We start from the raw sequence: 20,440 nt of genomic DNA, 5'->3' as shown, positions 1-20,440 counted from the left end.
AGTCCATTCTCGTGGTCTCTTTGTCTCTCCAGGGTGAAATAAAATAACTGCGGCCTTAACAGTAAATAAAAAAAAAAGAAAGAAAAGTTAATAATTGACTTCAGGGGACAACAGGGGTTTTATTCTCCAATCAAAATCAGAGGCGAGGAAGTTTAGAGTGTCTCAAGCCCACACACCGACCTCTGATGTTTAGTCACGGCCACGAGTTTTCACAATGTATTGATATCGGATCGGCCTCTCGTTTAAACGACAGCCAGCAGCGTGTTCAGAGACTCCACGTCCCGCCGCAGACACGGGAACAGGTCGTTTCTTTTGGGGTCATAAATACAGGACAAACCCATTTTCTCACAGAGGGATCAGCGCACATCGCCGGCCTGCGCAGCTCTAAAATGCAGATGGAATGAGGCGTGCGCGGTGCGTTTTCCTGACCCAACATCGGGACAGTGTGAACAGGCCCCGAGGGAGACTTAAAAGACAACAAACTGCCCGGCATATGTGCAGGACATTACGGCGCGGGCGTCTAGGCTTAAGAACCCGCGTTGTGCCTGGAGCCATTATTGAACTGAACCTTTGGAAATGAACGACTATTTGAAAGATGAAATGTGCAGTGAAATGTGAGCCGTGATGTGAGCCGTGATGTGAGCGACCCCGGGTGCACTGCGAATTTTGACAATAAAGGTGAACTGAATTGCCAAACGTCGACATTTATGCATTAGCGGTAAAATATTCTTCACTATCAGGGAGCAATTCCAGTGGGGCTCTTTCCTCAAAGTGAAGGACTTTTGTTTCATCAGTGGAGTAAAAATGAGCACAAACTTATCCGCAAAAATATATAGGATTGCTATTTATTTGATTCATTTTCATAGTATTTAAGTCATGTGAACAGTTTCCAGACATTTGTGTGTTTTTTTAGTACCGTCAAGGCAACACATTTGGCACCAGGATCTTGTAAAATAGTTAATATTCCAGTTGGTAACGCTGAAGGGACAAACTGCTTTAACATTGCCTCTTTTTTTTACCGCTATGTCTTTTTAATGGAACAGTGTCCCTATGGGGCTATAGGATCATTTAGCATTCTGTGCGGCCTGGCTGGACAAACTTCTACTTAACTTACTGAGTTGATGTGGAGCCAAAATCCGTGTGAGAACCCCACATGACCTTCATTACACGGAGAAACTTTCATGTCATTCCCTTTTAATGTAGTGCGCGTGATGAGGCGGAGCTGTGCAGACAATGACAGATATGTTCTTTATCCGTCTCTAGGACAATACCATCTCCGTAGAGTATTTGACATAACTCACCGGTAAAATAAATATATATTCAAAGCGATGTACTATAACCGCAATACCAAAGAAACTGGGACACAGGGCAAAATGGAAATCAAACAGGAGGTAAGAGCGAACACATTTTTGAAGAATAACAGTTATTTTCCTTTTATATGTCTGCCAGCTACACGCCTCAGACTATTTGCAACATGGCCGAATATAGTGCAAGTGGGTATAGAATGTAGCTGTAGGTTTTTTGGGGTGTTCTGCTGCTCTCAGACTCAATGACAGCTGTGAGATATGTTCTATATCCCACTCTGAAAATGTCAAAAGATTGTATCCCGGTTTTCATTTGCATTTCAAAAAGTGTCCCAACTTATTTGGTTGTTTTAAAAAAAGCGAAACTCCCAGTTTTTGCTTGAGCTGAGCGTCCACTGGTCTGTTATCGAGTCCTAAAGTAGTCCAGAGCTTTGGCATCATAGCAGCTGAGACGAGAGCGCCCGACAGAGCGTCCACAGCGGGGCCAGCAGCCAGAGGCCCGACGGCTGTGTGCGCAGCCCCAGAGGAGAGGCGCTGTCTGAGGTGCAGGAGCACACCTCGTAGCCGTTCTCGGCGTGGTCCGGATGGCCGTGCACGTTTCCTCTGCTCTCTGGGCTTTTGGGCTCTGGCTCTGGAGAGTCCGCCTGCATCTCAGTGCACAGCAGCCAGTCTTTAGCGATGAGCCGAGGGAAACCTGCCTCTGCCTCCATGTCACTGCTGGGGATGCGCCAGTACTCCTTCCCCTTGAAGAAGTACGAGGAACCTTAGAGGACACAGACAGAGAGTTAAGTGTGACACACTTTTAGACTACATTCATCTAAAGCTTCAATATTGAACCAGACTGATGGAGGTTTAATAGCTAGATTCACTATTGATCCAAAGAAGAATGCAAAACAATCACCATTACCCACTTTAAATCCGGACACAGTGACATGGACAAAATATGCTACATTCTGGCACATTTGTCTAATATATGTGATTTGAAAATATAAAGTATCCCACATTGTATCTTCAGACAAATATAGCTTTCAGTCCATAATAGGGCAATCCAAATTAGACTCTAGGTGTTGTTATTTGTCAGAATATTATCCCAATGCAAAGATGACAGCTCCATGTATCCAGAGGGTGGTGGCGACAAAGAATCGAATCAATCAGACATTCATTTTGGACAAGTATATATAGAGCATACACAGAATTCTGCTGAAAGTTTGCGATATCAAAGTATCGAGACACTTGAATTTCAGTACAAATATTGCAGATTGTTGTGTCATATTTACTTACACAAAACAAAACCAATTCTAAGACCGATTATACTAGCTGGTTGTTTGACCAGTTGCAATATGCTACGTTTCCCCCCCACACACTGTCTACTTACACGTCTGTTTAGTCAGAAAATAATAGCATTTGTAGAAACCATTCAATCATTTCAAAAAGGATTTCCATTTCACTCCAGGTCCACTGTTCATGTAAATCCCCCTCGCCTTGTCATTCCGAAGGGCGAACTGGCTCCGTTTGGGCAGTGCCGACGCCATAATTGTCCCGCCACATGAGCGTTAGCGACACGCCCCTGCCGCGCGGTGAGGAGTCAAGTTAATTAGCGTCAGTGACACACCAAGCAGGCTCGGGCTCAAAAACAAACACGAAAACGACAAGCTGTTTGTGATCCTGCAGCAAATATCACCCAAAAAATGACACCGAAACGTTCTGTGCGCGTCGTTATCTAACCGCGCCTCATTACGAGCCATCATGCGTAATTAGTATTTCTCAAATTATCAAATTAAAATACATTGCGCGCGTCGCCATCGGATATTTGACTAACACTTTTTGCGTGTTGCTCGGTGGCAAACAGAAGCTGGATGAGGGGAGACGCCTCGTAGCAGTCGGCGTAATTCATTTAAGAAACATCTGCATATTATCTTCACTAAGTGACGGTAAAGTGGGTCAGGACGGCGGTGGTTTTTGAAGTCCGTGTCATTTACTTATTCATTTATTAACCTTTATTTAACGTGTTGAGAAAAAACGAAAACCTCTTCTTTCAACGGTGACTGAAGTGGAAAAAGTGGCAGCACAAAAACACATTCACACGTTTTAAAAGAGACATTTGAGATAAAGAGCCCCAGGGCGGCTGTGACTACAAAATGTGGAGTTAATTACTTCTGACAGTCTGTTATTAAATATCTTTGTTGTAGTTTAGACTTAAAATATTCTTTTTGTTAATTGGTGTGAGCTCTATAACGGTTGATCAATGACATGGTTAGTGTAATAAATAAAATAAACTTTGTAAATATGGAGGGAGAATATATCTGTATTGAACTTGCACAGCTTTGAAACAGCTTTTGCAGGCGAGGAAGTGAAGTGGGAGGGACCACCCCGGGACAGCCAATCAGCTCTCATAAAGCCTCAGATACAGACGTGTGGCGCTTTCTTACAGGTTTGCAATAGTAAGTAAGTAAGTACATTATATTTGTAAAGCACCTTTCACAGACAGAAGTCACAACGTGCGTCACAAAAACACAGAAGAAAACAATAAAAACACAACAAACTTACAGTGAACAATACACATACAATATACATACAACATACTGACTTAACCATGTGCAATACCGTCATATTCATCTGCAATTACTGTCATACTCACATGCAATAATGTCACATTCATGTGCATATAACTGATGTAAATAGAGTGTTTATTTTACCATTATTGTTAGTATTATCTTGTCTTATGCTAGCTGTTTTTATTTTATTAGGCCCGAGCCCCAGCAGGGCGGAGGGCCTATTGCTCCCGCAACGCTGCTGAAGGCCCCGTCGCCCCTGGCAAGTACAGTGAACTAGCCCATGCCGAAGGCATGGATCATGCATACTTACTCCTGCTATGACAGAAATAGTCAACAATGAGTGAATGGGCGTAGTCCATTCACTCATTGTTGACAACAGCAGCGCGAAGCGCTGCATTCCTCCAAAAACACTCCTGGCATCGTCATGTACGCGAGAGTCCATGCCGCAGGCATGAGCCATGCTTGTATCTGCTCAAATCAATGGAAGTCTATGGGGAGTGGGCGGGGCATCCCGACGGAATAGGGAGTGACGAGCGCGTAAGCGCTCGTAATGATGATTCCACCCCATGGCGGCATCGGGAAGGCTTAGAACTTTCAAACGATGTATAATTTGTTGTTATAGTGGAAACGACTATATTGTTTTTGCTAAAAATATTATTATTAGGCCCGAGCGCCACAAGCTGGCGAGAGGCCTATTAATCTCGTAAGGCCGTGCGAAGCACGGCAGCGAAAGTGCGCACGTAGTGCGCACAAAATCGAGCGCGAAGCGCTCGCCCACTTCCAAACACTCACTAACGCACTCCTCCACTCATGCACGCCCCGTGCATACTAATTAGTAGTAGGAAAATGGAACATTACCGTTGTAAACGGGCGAAGCCCGTGCAAAAGTGCGCACTAAACGAGCACTTTACATTGAGATGACGGCCGCGAAGCGGTCGTCAATCCCCATATATAAGCATGTAATGCAAAAATTGAACATTATTACTGTATAGAGGGCCAAAAACACATAGTGGGCGGAGCCCACTCAAAATTAACGAAAGTACCCGTCAGTGACCAGGGACCCACACCATGAGGTAGGAAAGCGCTCGCGCTTTCCGAAAATGTATAGTTTATGATATTTGAAAAATGGGAAACATTGTTTTCGCATCGGAATATTTAGGCCCGAGCCCCAGCAGGGCGGAGGGCCTATTGCTCCCACAACGCTGCTGAAGGCAGCGTTGCAACTGTCTGACCAAACATGCGGGCGCAGCCCGCATGTTTGGTACCCCGTCGCCCCTGGCAGGTACAGTGAACTAGCCCATGCCGAAGGCATGGATCATGCATACTTACTCCTGCTATGACAGAAATAGTCAACAATTAGTGAATGGACGTAGCCCATTCACTAATTGTTGACAACAGCAGCGCGAAGCGCTGCATTCCTCCAAAAGCCCTCCTGGCATCGTCCCGTACGCGAGAATCCATGCCGCAGGCATGGGCCATGCTTGTATCTGCTCAAATCAATGGAAGTCTATGGGGAGTGGGCGGGGCATCCCGATGGAATAGGGAGTGACGAGCGCGTAAGCGCTCGTAATGATGATTCCACCCCATGGCGGCATCGGGAAGGCTTAGAGCTTTCAAACGATGTATAATTTGTTGTTATAGTGGAAACGGCTATATTGTTTTTGCTAAAAATATTATTATTATTTTTCTTGTTCTTCATCGCTTTGAACTCTAATTTGACCCCCTGAACATGCTCAAAAACTCACCAAACTTTGTCCAAAATTCAGAATCGGCGAAAAATTTTGTTTTTTCTGGGCCATTTTTTTTTTCCTAAAAAAATGGCGCGACAGCGCCACCGACAAAAGTCAAAATACATTGCGCCTATGGGAGACGCCCCGAGGTCAACTTTGACGTAAAGCTACGAAATTCGGAACACGCATTCCTCTTGTGAGGACAAAAAACAAATATTATTGTGGCCACGCCCCCAGACTTACCCTATGGCCACCATCTTCCTTTGAAAATGAAAACACGCTGTGTTAGCCATTTTGTTCACGTCAAACTTTGACGAACTCCTCCTAGGGCGTTTTGCCCACCGACTTCAAAATCGGCGTACGTCCTCTGGACAAGTGGGGCATCTAAAGTTATCCAATTTTTTGAGATACCTTTTACGGTCTGTGTGCGGCGCAGCCGCAAAGTTGGACAACTTATTTTGGGATATTGCAGATCTAAAAATTGTTCCCATTTGATCAAAACAAGTCCGATTAGGACCAAATTTGAATCAGTTGTTCAACTTTCTAGTTTGGACCAGTTTATGATGACAAAATTTAAATGGGCGCGATAGCGCCCCCTACAGAGTGACCTTTAAATTAACATTGAAGGTCAAAAATTAGTTTTACCAAAATTTTCTAAACTTTACCCAAAATTCTATTTTGGCGTCCCGATCAAAAAAGCCAATCAGACAAATGCCTTAATTTTTACGGCGTAGTCGTAGCGATGAGATAAACCTCCCATGTTATCCCTATGGGAAAACCGCTAAATCTCTCGAATATCCACATTTTTACGCTTCACACTTTAACGAACTCCTCCTAGGGCGATAGCTCGATCAAGTTCATATTTGGGGGAAATCATCTACACAAGGGAAGCATCAAAAGTTAGTCATATTTGGATTCTAAGTGCTACGGTCTCTGTGCTGTGGAGCTGCAAATATACTGTCACAAATGGGAAAAACGCTAAATCTATGAAATGTTCAAATTTATGCTTCACACTTTAACAAACTCCTCCGTGGGCAATAGCTCGATCAAGCTTTACTTTGGGAAATATCATCTACACAAGCGGGGCATCAAAAGTTATCCATATTTATATTCTAAGTGCTACGGTCTCTGTGCGGCGGAGCAGCACATTTGACTGACACTTGTGTTCATTTGCACTGGATTGGCCATGTCCAATGTGTCTCCGTCTGTCAAGTTCTTTTTTAATTCAACACAATAAGGGCGCCATCTTTATCAAGTCGAAAGCGCAGAGTCGGAAGGCCGGCGGCCCGCGAGGGCCGTTGGATGCCGCTTGCGGCTTTAATATTCTTTCTTTTTTCTTTCTTCTCGGGACCAACCCCCCTATTTTTCACCCAGTGAACATTGACGAAAAGTCACAAAAATTTGCACACCTCTAAAAATCGTGCCTCTCTACATTCTGGCTATTTCCCTTTTCTAAAATAAAAAAAAATGGCGCGTCAGCGCCCCCAAATGTACCAAAAATGCATTGAGAGATGGGAAATGACCCAAAAAAAATCTGATCGTAGAATCATGAAATTTGGCGCAGAGGTAGATGGTGACAAGAGAAGTAAAAAATATTGTTACGGCAACGCCGTCCGCCCAACCAAATGTCGGCCATATTGCTTCAAAAATGGCTAAACATGACTTCGGAGTTTTTCCAAACGTCGTACTTTTACGAACTCCTCCCAGGGCGTTGGCCCTAAAAAGCTGAAATTTGGTGAAAATGCTACTGAGGAGTGGGACATCAAAAGTTATCCAAATTACATTGATACCTGTCACGGTCTCTGTGCGGCGAAGCCGCAAACTGTAGCTAGAATTTCAGAAATCTCCCATATTTAAAATTTCTGCCGTTTGCGCAGATAAAGTCCGAATTGCGTCAAATTAGAATCAGTTGTTAAACTCTTTGCCCTAAACCTACTTGAAGTGAAATAAATTCATTTGGCGCCACAGCGCCCCCCTACAGATTTTATATGGAGGTTAAATGTTTAGTTTTGCGAAATTATATGAAATTTGACACACAACTCAATTTTAGCATCCCCATCAAAAAAGTCAATGAGACCCATGTCATAATTGTTATGGCGTTGCCGTAACGATGACCGAAACCTTTCATGTTATTTCAATGGGGAAATCGCCAGAACATGTTTACACTTTAGACTTTCACAAACTCCTCCCAGGGCGTCAGCCCTATTAACCTGAAATTTGGTGAGACTCATCTTCAGGACCATCAAAAGTTATCCACATTTTCATTCAAAGAGTCACGGTGTCTGTGCGGCAAAGCCGCACATTTTGCCAAGAATTCAAAATAAAATAGCTTTTTGATGGTAAAACAAAGGGGAGAAGATGTGACAGCGTCACAGATTCAGCAGTAGGCGTAATAAAAGGACAATTGGGGCGCGTTAGCGCCCCCTCCTCTTGCGGCGTGGCGGCGGTGTGGCGGCGGCGTGGCGGCGGCGTGGCGAGGGCCGATCATTGCCGCTTGCGGCTATATTTAGGCCCGAGCCCCAGCAGGGCGGAGGGCCTATTGCTCCCGCAACGCTGCCTTAACTGTCTTAACGGTGCCCCGTCGCCCCTGGCAAGTACAGTGAACTAGCCCATGCCGAAGGCATGGATCATGCATACTTACTCCTGCTATGACAGAAATAGTCAACAATGAGTGAATGGGCATAGCCCATTCACTCATTGTTGACAACAGCAGCGCGAAGCGCTGCATTCCTCCAAAAACCCTCCTGGCATCGTCCCGTACGCGAGAATCCATGCCGCAGGCATGGGCCATGCTTGTATCAGCTCAAATCAATGGAAGTCTATGGGGAGTGGGCGGGGCATCCCGACGGAATAGGGAGTGACGAGCGCGTAAGCGCTCGTAATGATGATTCCACCCCATGGCGGCATCGGGAAGGCTTAGAGCTTTCAAACGATGTATCATTTGTTGTTATAGTGGAAACGGCTATATTGTTTTTGCTAAAAATATTATTATTATTATTTTTCTTGTTCTTCTGCTTTTTGATCTCTAATTTGACCCCCTGAACATGCTCAAAAACTCACCAAACTTTGCCCAAAATTCAGAATCGGCGAAAAATATGATTTTTTCTGGGCCATTTTTTTTTCGTTAAAAAATGGCGCGACAGCGCCACCGACAAAAGTCAAAATACATTGCGCCTATGGGAGACGCCCCGACTAACCCGACTTCAAAATCGGCGGACATCCTCTGGACAAGTGGGGCATCTAAAGTTATCCAATTTTTTGAGATACCTTTTACGGTCTGTGTGCGGCGCAGCCGCAAAGTTTGACAACTTATTTTGGAATATTGCAGATCTAAAAATTGCTCCCATTTGATCAAAACCAGTCCGATTAGGACCAAATTTGAATCAGTTGTTAAACTTTCTAGTTTGGACCAGTTTAGGCTGACAAAATTGAAATGGACACGATAGCGCCCCCTACAGAGTGACCTTTAAATTAACATTGAAGGTCAAAAATTAGTTTTACCAAAATTGTCTAAACTTTACCCAAAATTCTATTTTGCCGTCCCGATCACAAAAGCCAATCACAAAAATGCCTAAATTTTTACGGCGTAGTCGTAGCGATGACAGAAACCTCCCATGTTATCCCTATGGGAAAACCGCTAAATCTCTCAAATTACCACATTTTTATGTTTTACACTCCTAGTGCGTTTTGCCCACCAACCTCAAAATCGGTGTACGTCCTCTAGACAAGTGGTGCATCTAAAGTTATCCAAATATTAAGGATAGCTTTTACGGTCTCTGTGCGACGGAGCCGCAAACGTTTCCCAGAATTATGACTTTTTGGCCTTCAGAGTGGCCTATAAACAATAGAGTTTTCCCAAGTGACATGATATTTTGCACAAAATTCTAATTTGCCATCCTGATCATACAAGTATGAGAGCCAAAGTCATATTTTGTACGGCATAACCGTAGCGATGACAGAAACATCCCATGTTATCTTTATGGAAAACTCGCAAAATCGCTCAAATCACCACATTTTTACGCTTCACACTTTAACAAACTCCTCATAGGGCGATTGTCCGATCAAACTCATATTTGGGAAAAATCATCTACACAAGCGGGGCATCAAAAGTTATCCATATTTTGATTCTAAGTGCTACGGTCTCTGTGTGGCGGACCCGCAAATATATGTCACAAATGGGAAAACAGCGAAATCTCTAAAATGACCACATTTTTACGCTTCACACTTTAACAAACTCCTCCCAGGGCGATTGTCCGATCAAGCTCATATTTGGAGAATATCATCTACACAAGCGGGGCATCAAAACTTTTCCATATTTTGATTCTAAGTGCTACGGTCTCTGTGTGGCGGACCCGCAAATATATGTCAGAAATGGGAAAACAGCGAAATCTCTAAAATGACCACATTTTTACACTTCACACTTTAACAAACTCCTCCTAGGCCGATTGCCCGATCAAGCTCATATTTGGGGAAAATCATCTACACAAGCGGGGCATCAAAAATTATCCATATTTTGATTTTAAGTACTAGGGTCTCTGTGCCGTGGAGCTGCAAATATACTGTCACAAATGGGAAAACGCCAAATCCTTGAAATGTTCACATTTATGCTTCACACTTTAATGAACTCCTCCGTGGGCAATAGACCGATCAAGCTTTACTTTGGGAAATATCATCTACACAAGCGCGGCATCAAAAGTTATCCATATTTTTATTCCAAGTGCTACGGTCTCTGTGCGGCGGACCCGCAAATATATGTCAGAAATGGGAAAACAGCGAAATCTCTGAAATGTTCACATTTGCGCTTCACACTTTAACAAACTCCTCTAAGGGCAATAGCTCGATCAAGCTCATATTTGGGGAAAATCATCTAAACAAGCGGGGCATCAAAACTTATCCATATTTTTATTCCAAGTGCTACGGTCTCTGTGCGGCGGACCCGCACATTTGACCGACATTTGTGTTCATTTGCACTGGATTGGCCATGTCCAATGTGTCGCCGTCTGTCAAGTTCTTTTTTAATTCAACACAATAAGGGCGCCATCTTTATCAAGTCGAAAGCGCAGAGTCGGAAGGCCGGCGGTCCGCGAGGGCCGTTGGATGCCGCTTGCGGCTTTAATTTTTCTTGTTCTTCTTCAGCGCTTTGATCTCTAATTTGACCCCCTGAACATGCTCAAAAACTCACCAAACTTTGCCCAAAATTCAGAATCGGCGAAAAATTGTATTTTTTCTGGGCCATTTTTTTTTTCGTTAAAAAATGGCGCGACAGCGCCACCGACAAAAGTCAAAATACATTGCGCCTATGGGAGACGCCCCGAGGTCAACTTTGTCGTAAAGCTACGAAATTCGGGACACGCATTCCTCTCGTGAGGACAAAAAAAAAATCATTGTAGCCACGCCCCCAGACTTACCCTATGGCCACCATCTTCCTTTGAAAATGAAAACACGCTGTGTTAGCCATTTTGTTCACGTCAAACTTTGACGAACTCCTCCTAGGGCGTTTTGCCCACCGACTTCAAAATCGGCGTACGTCCTCTGGACAAGTGGGGCATCTAAAGCTATCCAATGTTTTGAGATACCTTTACCGGTCTGTGTGCGGCACAGCCGCAAAGTTGGACAACTTATTTTGGAATATTGCAGATCTAAAAATTGCTCCCATTTGATCAAAACGAGTCCGATTAGGACCAAATTTGAATCAGTTGTTAAACTTTCTAGTTTGGACCAGTTTATGATGACAAAATTGAAATGGGCGCAATAGCGCCCCCTACAGAGTGACCTTTAAATTAACATTGAAGGTCAAAAATTTGTTTTACCAAAATGTTCTAAACTTTACCCAAAATTCTATTTTGGCGTCCCGATCAAAAAAGCCAATCAGTCAAATGCCTTATTTTTTACGGCGTAGTCGTAGCGATCAGGGCCGGCCCAAGCCTTCAGGGGGCCCTAAGCGAAAAAAAATTTGGGGGCCCCTCACCACGTCATCAGAATCAGTTTTATTGCCATTGTCAGTAAACAATTCACATATGGGAACTTTCTTCAACGCAAACAAAGTTCACCAAAACTCCAGGGCATCCGTTTGCCAGTTAGTTTATTCTCAGCACCTCAACAGCTCAAATATTGCTAACTTAAATCCCACAATGCAACTTGGTATTCCGCTGACATCACCTCTACTCCCTGTACAAATAACACACATCCCAGATATGTTTTTGGGCGTATTTGTGGGCGTTAAGGGTCGACAGCCACATTAGCACATTAGCAGTTTAAATTAATGAACAGGGGGGGTCTGGGGGCCCTCCCACAGAGATTTTCAGACCTTTTTCGTGTATTCTGTTGTATTTTAATGTGGTCTAGCCGGCTAAAATAAGAGTAAAATGTTGAGGTTGTAATGCTATAAAATGATGATGTGATGAAACTGTGCCAGGAGAAAATGATTAAAGCCAGTTATTAATACATTAGTGTACTTAATTACTCAATACAATATTGGCTATGAAAATAATTATGATCAAATTGATTAATTTTAACTGAAAATGTAAAATTAATAGTTATCCTTACTAATTTATCTTTTACAGCTCCCAACTGTTCCTTCTTGCCAAAGTGACAAAACAAGTTATATTAAATTAAACAAATGGCATAAGCATCGCTTGATTAACAATTAACACTGATAAAACAGTGCAAACATGTTATTCTCAGAGAATGAACAGAACTAGAAGTGAAGGTCCAAACCTAGCTATAGTGAAGAGACTGCGTTTCTGCAGCTTTGCCACTTTTGTATAAAAATATATAGTATTATTCTATAACAGACGTAATTATAATATGTCTGGTTATTTTTCACTATCAGTTTATTATAATTTATAACAAATAGTCTAATGATGCTTTTTAAATAAATTGAAATGTTTTATTGCTCTATTAAAAGTGAATTACAATATAAATGTTTGTTCTGATCAGAACATCACACACTCCTGCATGAAACAATGCTGCGATGTGATTGGCTGATGGACCTTACACGCATAAACCTTTACGTTCCTCTTATTGCACTTTAAGAAGTAAAACAGACATCACGAGTCACGATTGATCTCACACATGGTGATGTGAGAGAGAGGGACGCAAACTCAAACCGCTCATCTCTGACTGAGGCTGCACAGGGGCCCGGGACAGGGGCCCGGGACAGGGGCCCGGGACAGGGGCCCGGGACAGGGGCCCGGGACAGGGGCCCGGGACAGGGGCCGCACACTGTTCACTCCAAAGTTTCACGTCAGAGGTTCTGGACGAGACGGCGCTCGTCCAGACCGGATCTCCGCCTCTTAGTGACCCGGGGCATAGACGCCACCTCCGCAGCTAACACTACGGGGCTGGTGTAAATGTTAAGTTTATTATCTTTCATTCAGACATATTATTGTGCGCGGGGCAGAGCTCTCGTCTCCTCCAGCCTGAGCGAACTAACGTGACAGAATCGTGTTGTTTCAAACAGCAGCATTAACCGTCTCTTTGTAAGAGAAGTTCACTACCTGGAGAGTGTTGTTGAGTTTGCAGTTTCTTTACATCGTCAAGAAGTTTCTTCTTTCGTTTTTCGGCACCAGGAGATATATTCCTCTGGACATGAGGACCACGCAGGGACCACGTTCTGTTGTGTTTATGTTTTGCTCTTGTTCTGCTCGCGACCAATCAGCGCAGGTTTGGTGTCTCGGTTGCCAGATTGTCATTACAAATAAATGCGGTTTGTGTGTTATGTTACCGCTGTGTGCGCTGCCGCGCCAGCAGCGCTACTACACCAGTGGCGCACGCTGCGCTTGCACTTCGCATAAAACGGGTTGCCAGATTGGGGGCCCTATTAACGCCTCGGGGCCCTACGCGGCTGCTTAGTTCGCTTATAGGCTGGGCCGGCCCTGGTAGCGATGACATAAACCTCCCATGTTATCCCTATGTGAAAACCGCAAAATCTCTCAAATATCCACATTTTTATGTTTCACACTTTAACGAACTCCTCCTAGTGCGTTTTGCCCACGAACCTCAAAATCGGTGTACGTCCTCTAGACAAGTGGGGCATCTAAAGTTATCCAAATTTTAAGGATAACTTTTACGGTCTCTGTGCGACGGAGCCGCAAACGTTTCCCAGAATTCTGACTATTTGGCCTTCAGAGTGGCCTATAAACAATATAGTTTTTCCAAATGACATGATATTTTGAACAAAATTCTAATTTGCCATCCTGATCATAAAAGTATGAGAGCCAAAGTCATATTTTGTACGGCGTAACCGTAGCGTTGACAGAAACATCCCATGTTATCCTTATGGGAAAATCGTAGAATCGCTCAAATCACCACATTTTTACACTTCACACTTTAACGAACTCCTCCTAGGGCGATAGCCCGATCAAGTTCATATTTGGAGAATATCATCTACACAAGCGGGGCATCAAAACTTATCCATATTTTGATTCTAAGTGCTACGGTCTCTGTGTGGCGGACCCGCAAATATATGTCAGAAATGGGAAAACAGCGAAATCTCTGAAATGTTCACATTTACGCTTCACACTTTAACGAACTCCTCCGTGGGCAATAGCTCGATCAAGCTTTACTTTGGGAAAAATCATCTACACAAGCGCGGCATCAAAAGTTATCCATATTTTTATTCCAAGTGCTACGGTCTCTGTGCGGCGGCGCAGCAAATTTGACTGACACTTGTGTTGATTTGCACTGGATTGGCCATGTCGAATGTGTCGCCGTCTGTCAAGTTCTTTTTTTATTCAACACACAATAAGGGCGCCATCTTTATCAAGTCGAAAGCGCAGAGTCGGAAGGCCGGCGGCCCGCGAGGGCCGTTGGATGCCGCTTGCGGCTTTAATTTTATCTTTGTTTTTCCCCTCCATTCCTTATGAGGAAATGAGAGGTTTTGTCTACAGGAGTTTTTGTTTATAAGAGTTTTGTTTATAAGAGTTTTGTTTATAAGAGTTTTGTTTATAAGAGTTCTTCTATTAAGAGAGTTATCTGTCCTTTTCCTCTGTATCTACCTGTGTTGCAACAATGAAATTTCCCCATGTGTGGACAATAAAGGAATATCTCATCTTATACAACAATATACAGTCAAATCAGTCCCTAAAGCAAATGCAATTAAAAGGCTCGACTAAATAAAAAGGTTTGCAATAGAGAGACGAGAATAGAATCACTTCGTTGAAATGTGTCTTTTGTCTCATTCACATGCAGGTGCAACACGTGAGCATGTTTAAGATGAAGACAACCTGTAGCATCTGTCACAAAGCTCCACACTTTAATACAATGTCCCCGAGACTGATACAGCGCCATAAAAGTATGACTTAAGACGCCATAAAAGTATCACTTAAGACGCCATAAAAGTATCACTTAAGACGCCATAAAAGTATCACTTAAGACGACGTAAAAGTATCACTTAAGACGCCATAAAAGTATCACTTAAGACGACGTAAAAGTATCACTCAAGACGACATAAAAGTATCACTTAAGACGACGTAAAAGTATCACTCAAGACGACATAAAAGTATCCCTTAAGACGACATAAAAGTATCACTTAAGACGACGTAAAAGTATCACTTAAGACGACGTAAAAGTATCACTCAAGACGACATAAAAGTATCACTTAAGACGACGTAAAAGTATCACTCAAGACGACATAAAAGTATCCCTTAAGACGACATAAAAGTATCACTTAAGACGACATAAAAGTATCACTTAAGACGACATAAAAGTATCACTTAAGACGACGTAAAAGTATCACTTAAGACGACGTAAAAGTATCACTCAAGACGACATAAAAGTATCACTTAAGACGACATAAAAGTATCACTTAAGACGACATAAAAGTATCACTTAAGACGCCATAAAAGTATCACTTAAGACGACGTAAAAGTATCACTTAAGACGCCATAAAAGTATCACTTAAGACGACGTAAAAGTATCACTCAAGACGACATAAAAGTATCACTTAAGACGACGTAAAAGTATCACTCAAGACGACATAAAAGTATCCCTTAAGACGACATAAAAGTATCACTTAAGACGACGTAAAAGTATCACTTAAGACGACGTAAAAGTATCACTCAAGACGACATAAAAGTATCACTTAAGACGACGTAAAAGTATCACTCAAGACGACATAAAAGTATCCCTTAAGACGACATAAAAGTATCACTTAAGACGACGTAAAAGTATCACTTAAGACGACGTAAAAGTATCACTCAAGACGACATAAAAGTATCACTTAAGACGACATTTAAGTATCACTTAAGACGACATAAAAGTATCACTTAAGACGCCGTAAAAGTATCCCTTAAGACGACATAAAAGTATCACTTAAGACGACATAAAAGTATCACTTAAGACGCCATAAAAGTATCACTTAAGACGACATAAAAGTATCACTTAAGACGACATAAAAGTATCACTTTAAGACGACATAAAAGTATCACTTAAGACGACATAAAAGTATCACTTAAGACGCCATAAAAGTATCACTTAAGACGACGTAAAAGTATCACTCAAGACGACATAAAAGTATCCCTTAAGACGACATAAAAGTATCACTTAAGATGACGTAAAAGTATCACTTAAGACGACGTAAAAGTATCACTCAAGACGACATAAAAGTATCACTTAAGACGACATAAAAGTATCACTTAAGACGACATAAAAGTATCACTTAAGACGCCGTAAAAGTATCACTTAAGACGAGTAAAAGTATCACTTAAGACGACATAAAAGTATCACTTAAGACGACATAAAAGTATCACTTAAGACGACATTAAAGTATCACTTAAGACGACATTTAAGTATCACTTAAGACGACATAAAAGTATCACTTAAGACACCGTAAAAGTATCCCTTAAGACGACATAAAAGTATCACTTAAGACGACATAAAAGTATCACTTAAGACGCCATAAAAGTATCACTTAAGACGACATAAAAGTATCACTTAAGACGCCATAAAAGTATCACTTAAGACGCCATAAAAGTATCACTTAAGACGCCATAAAAGTATCACTTAAGACGACATAAAAGTATCACTTAAGACGCCATAAAAGTATCACTTAAGACGACATAAAAGTATCACTTAAGACGCCATAAAAGTATCACTTAAGACGCCATAAAAGTATCACTTAAGACGACATAAAAGTATCACTTAAGACGACAGGGCGCTCACAGTTGTCCCGCGTGTCGTGACCACGCCCGGGCGTCACCCGCTATCGCATTATCTCGTAACGAGCGTTTCCTTTTCAAGCCGCAGCTCTACGTCGTCTGCTGCTGCCGCGTCCGACTCGGGACAATCCGTCATCCCGACATCTTATTTCTGGCTCTGTCACGCGCTCTTCATCTTTTGCACCGGGGCAAACCCTGTATCGTGTCAGAACTGAGCCTTTGTTATCTCTGTCACACGAGCCCGGCTGTCCGTCTTATACTTTCATAATGAGGTGTCACAGTACCTCCTCTGTCCTTTGTTATCGCACAGCACTCTCTCTCTCTCTCTCTCTCTCTCTCTCACTCTCTCTCTCTCTCTCTCTCTCTCTCTCTCTCTCTCTCTCTCCCTCTCTCTCCCCCTCCCTCTCTCCCCCTCCCCTCTCTCTCCCTCTCTTTCTCTCCCTCTACTGCGCTCTTTCTTCCTCTTATTCATTGTTTTCCTTTCCCTCGCTCTCGCTCTCTTCTTCTCTGCCTCTTTCTATACATGTCCCACTCTCTCACACACACTCCCTCCTTCTCTTCCACTCCCACCCCTCTTTCGCTCTGTTATTTCCTCACTCTCTGTCTTTCCCTCCAGCTCTTCCTCTTTCTATCCTCCTCTCTCTTCACTCTCACATTCTCCCTCTTTTCTCTATCCCCTTTCTCGCTGTTAACCTTTATCTTTCTTTCACTTTCCCGCCATCGCTCTCTCTCTCTCTCTCTCTCTCTCTCTCTCTCTCTCTCTCTCTCTCTCTCTCTCTCACACACACTCCCTCCCTCCTTCTATCTATCTCCCCCTCGCTCTTTCCTCTCTCGAATGCCACCCCCCACCCCCCACTCCATCTTCCTCTCTCTCCCTCCCCTTTCCATTCCTCTCTATTCAGACTTCCTCCTCCTTCTTTTCCACTCTTCCTCTCTGTCTTTCCCTTTCCTCCCCTCCCTCCGTCTAGCTCCCCCTCTCTCATCCCCTTTTCTCTCTTCTCTTTCCCACCCCCCTCTCTCTCACCCTCTGTCCTCCCTTTCCCTCCTCATCACGCTCACTCTCCCCATGCCCTCATTTCCTCCCCTTCCTCCCCTTCCTTCCTTCATTCCTCCCCTTCCTTCCTTCCTTCCTTCCCTCCTCCCTCACTCCCTCCCTCCTTCCTTCCTTCCCTCCCTCCCTCCCTCCCTCCCTCCCTCCCTCCCTCCCTCCCTCCCTCCTTCCTTCCTTCCCTCCTCCCTCACTCCCTCCCTCCTTCCTTCCCTCCCTCCCTCCCTCCTTCCTTCCTTCCTTCCCTCCCTCCCTCCCTGCTTCCTTCCTTCCTTCCCTCCCTCTCTTTCTTACCATCTCTCTCCTCTCTCTCTTCACACCCTCTCACTCACTCCCAGCCTCTGAAAGCAGCCCACAAACAGCACACTCTTTGATGTGGCGCCATTTTCCCAGGACCCCTTGGTCTGGCTGCATCTGTGCGCGTGTGGGTCCCCAAAGTTTGCCCTCGCAGCCGCCGCGGTGATGATAATGGCCGGGGGTAATGGCTGACGGTGCCGTGAGGCTTACGCACACACACACACACACACACACACACGCACGCACGCACGCACGCACACACACACACACACACACACACACACGCACTTCAAAGCGAGCGGTGCGAGGCCTGGGAGGTTAGCAGCGGCAGCGGCAGCGGCAGCAGCTCAGGGGGAGCAGAGCGGGGGGGTCCTGACGGGGGGAAGCAGCCTCCTCTGTGCCAGACTTTGGGGGGCCTTGTTTGCTCTGAGTACAGGCTTTGTGGGAGTCTTTGATAACTGGGGAAGAAGCAAGAGGAGCCGAAACAACATCTATTTGCTTACAGGTTCGTGTAGATGCAGCGAGATGAACAGGACATGTGAGAACTGTAGCGATATCTAGTACATAAACTTTGCACTTTTTGTTGCATGTTTTATCGGTCTCAGGAAATGTAGTCAATTTGTATTTATATTGTGCATAGGGGTGGGCGAAATTGACAAAAATATCAATCACAAAAGTGCAGAAAGATCATCTTATACTCCATTATTTGAAAGTTTTTTCTTTCTTTAAAAAAAAAAACTTACTCTTTTTGTAATGTTTTCTATTATAAATGCATTTCTTAAAAAGAGCATTTATAATAACCAAAACATCAATATGTTGCCCACCTCTAGAATGTGCATTTTCAAATATAGAACACATTAAAATGAATCACATTATTGTCAAAAGTGTTTGTGCAAGACAAATGTTTTTAACCATGAAAACAATATTTTTGTTCATATTTTCAAGTTCAAGTAATTCTGTCTGATGAGTTCAGCCAAATGTTATTCCCACTTCTAGAAACCTGATCAAATTATAATTGTCCCACTTTGTCACTGGCTGGTCTGACTCTGAGGTGGGCATGTGGGTGTCTGAGGTGGGCATGTGGGTGTCTGAGGTGGGCATGTTGGTTTACTCACCGTCGGACCACCTCATGGCGTCGTCCAGGTTTGGGGGCAGCCCCTTCCACAGGGAGCTGTCTTTGGGGTAGCCCTGGTCCATCCTCCTCAGGTGGTCGTCATAGCGCCAGTACAAGTTGTCCCTAAAGAAGTAGGTCTTGTCATTGTGGAGCCAAACAAAGGCAGCGTCCACACCGTCTGTGGGTAAGCCAAAGTCAGTGATGGGACGGGGGTATCCCTCCTCCACGATGTTGTCTTTGAACACCCAGTACTTCAGACCTGAAACCAGAGAAACACAACTTTCTGTTATCATCATATGGAAGTCTAAAAAAAGAACAAACATTTAAGCAAAAATGTTTGTATTTCTATAGGAAATGCATTACATTTGGGCATCTGAATTTTTACCTGGCACGCCCCCATAGGAGATAAAAAAATTATCCCACAGACACACAACCTCGAGAAAGTATGATAAAAACAAGCAAATATATAATTGCATATCAACTTGAAATAACCGTATCAATTAGAGTTTAAATAGGCTAAATTACATTTATTTTTAGTTTCACTCACAGACTGTCTTTATTTGGTTTGTGCTTTGAAGCTATGAAGAAATGGCACCACACAGAGCCTGACTGCTCTGAGTGCTCTGCTCTGTCTCACTTTTACCACTGCAGGTCCAGGACGTCACACACAGACTGCTTTCTGCGCGGTGCTGACTCGTATCGCTGCATTTATGTTTCACATTTTACACAAAACGCACATGGGATCAATGCATAAAAAAAACAAATGCACACATATTCTTCAGATATGCTTTGTGTCGCCAAATGAGCGATCACAAGTTTAGAACCAAGACTCGAAAATTGGAGGAGACGAGCGCGAAGGGAACCAGGAGATAAGCGTGCGGAGGGAAAGAGGGAGCAGGAGGCTGACCCACTCCTCCACTGCTTTCTCATCTCTAGATTAACCCCGTGTTGGCACTTGGCATTTATCTGTTGCTTAAAACACGTCCGTCACGCCTAATGTGCGCACATATCTCCAAACATCTCGCGCCCCCCTTGGCACGGCGCTGAGCCCCCACAAGCGGGTGCACCCCACACAAGCGGGTGCACCACACACAAGCGGGTGCACCCCACACAAGCGGGTGCACCACACACAAGCGGGTGCACCCCACACAAGCGGGTGCACTCCACACAAGCGGGTGCACCCCACACAAGCGGGTGCACCACACACAAGCGGGTGCACCCCACACAAGCGGG

General features: G+C 43.9%; 1 protein-coding gene across 1 annotated transcript in view; it reads right to left on the bottom strand.

Moving 5' to 3' along the window:
• Nucleotides 1–436: 436 nt before the first annotated feature.
• LOC140368289 (matrix metalloproteinase-17-like) overlaps nucleotides 437–20,440 on the bottom strand; it is a 161,762-nt gene continuing 141,758 nt past the window's right edge. Inside the window, exons 9-10 of the mRNA XM_072455259.1 lie at nucleotides 19,209–19,466; nucleotides 437–2,067 (exon numbers count right to left, since the gene is read on the bottom strand). Coding sequence (XP_072311360.1) covers nucleotides 1,742–2,067; nucleotides 19,209–19,466 — 584 coding nt within the window. The 3' untranslated portion in view covers nucleotides 437–1,741. The remainder of the gene's footprint in view (nucleotides 2,068–19,208; nucleotides 19,467–20,440) is intronic.

The sequence above is a fragment of the Eucyclogobius newberryi genome, unplaced genomic scaffold (genome assembly GCF_026437365.1).
Source record: "Eucyclogobius newberryi isolate DKJ021-1_F unplaced genomic scaffold, fEucNew1.0.hap1 SCAF_2, whole genome shotgun sequence".
Taxonomy (NCBI): domain Eukaryota; kingdom Metazoa; phylum Chordata; class Actinopteri; order Gobiiformes; family Gobiidae; genus Eucyclogobius; species Eucyclogobius newberryi.
Note: the sequence above shows the minus strand (reverse complement) of the source record. Positions and strands in the feature narration are given on the sequence as shown.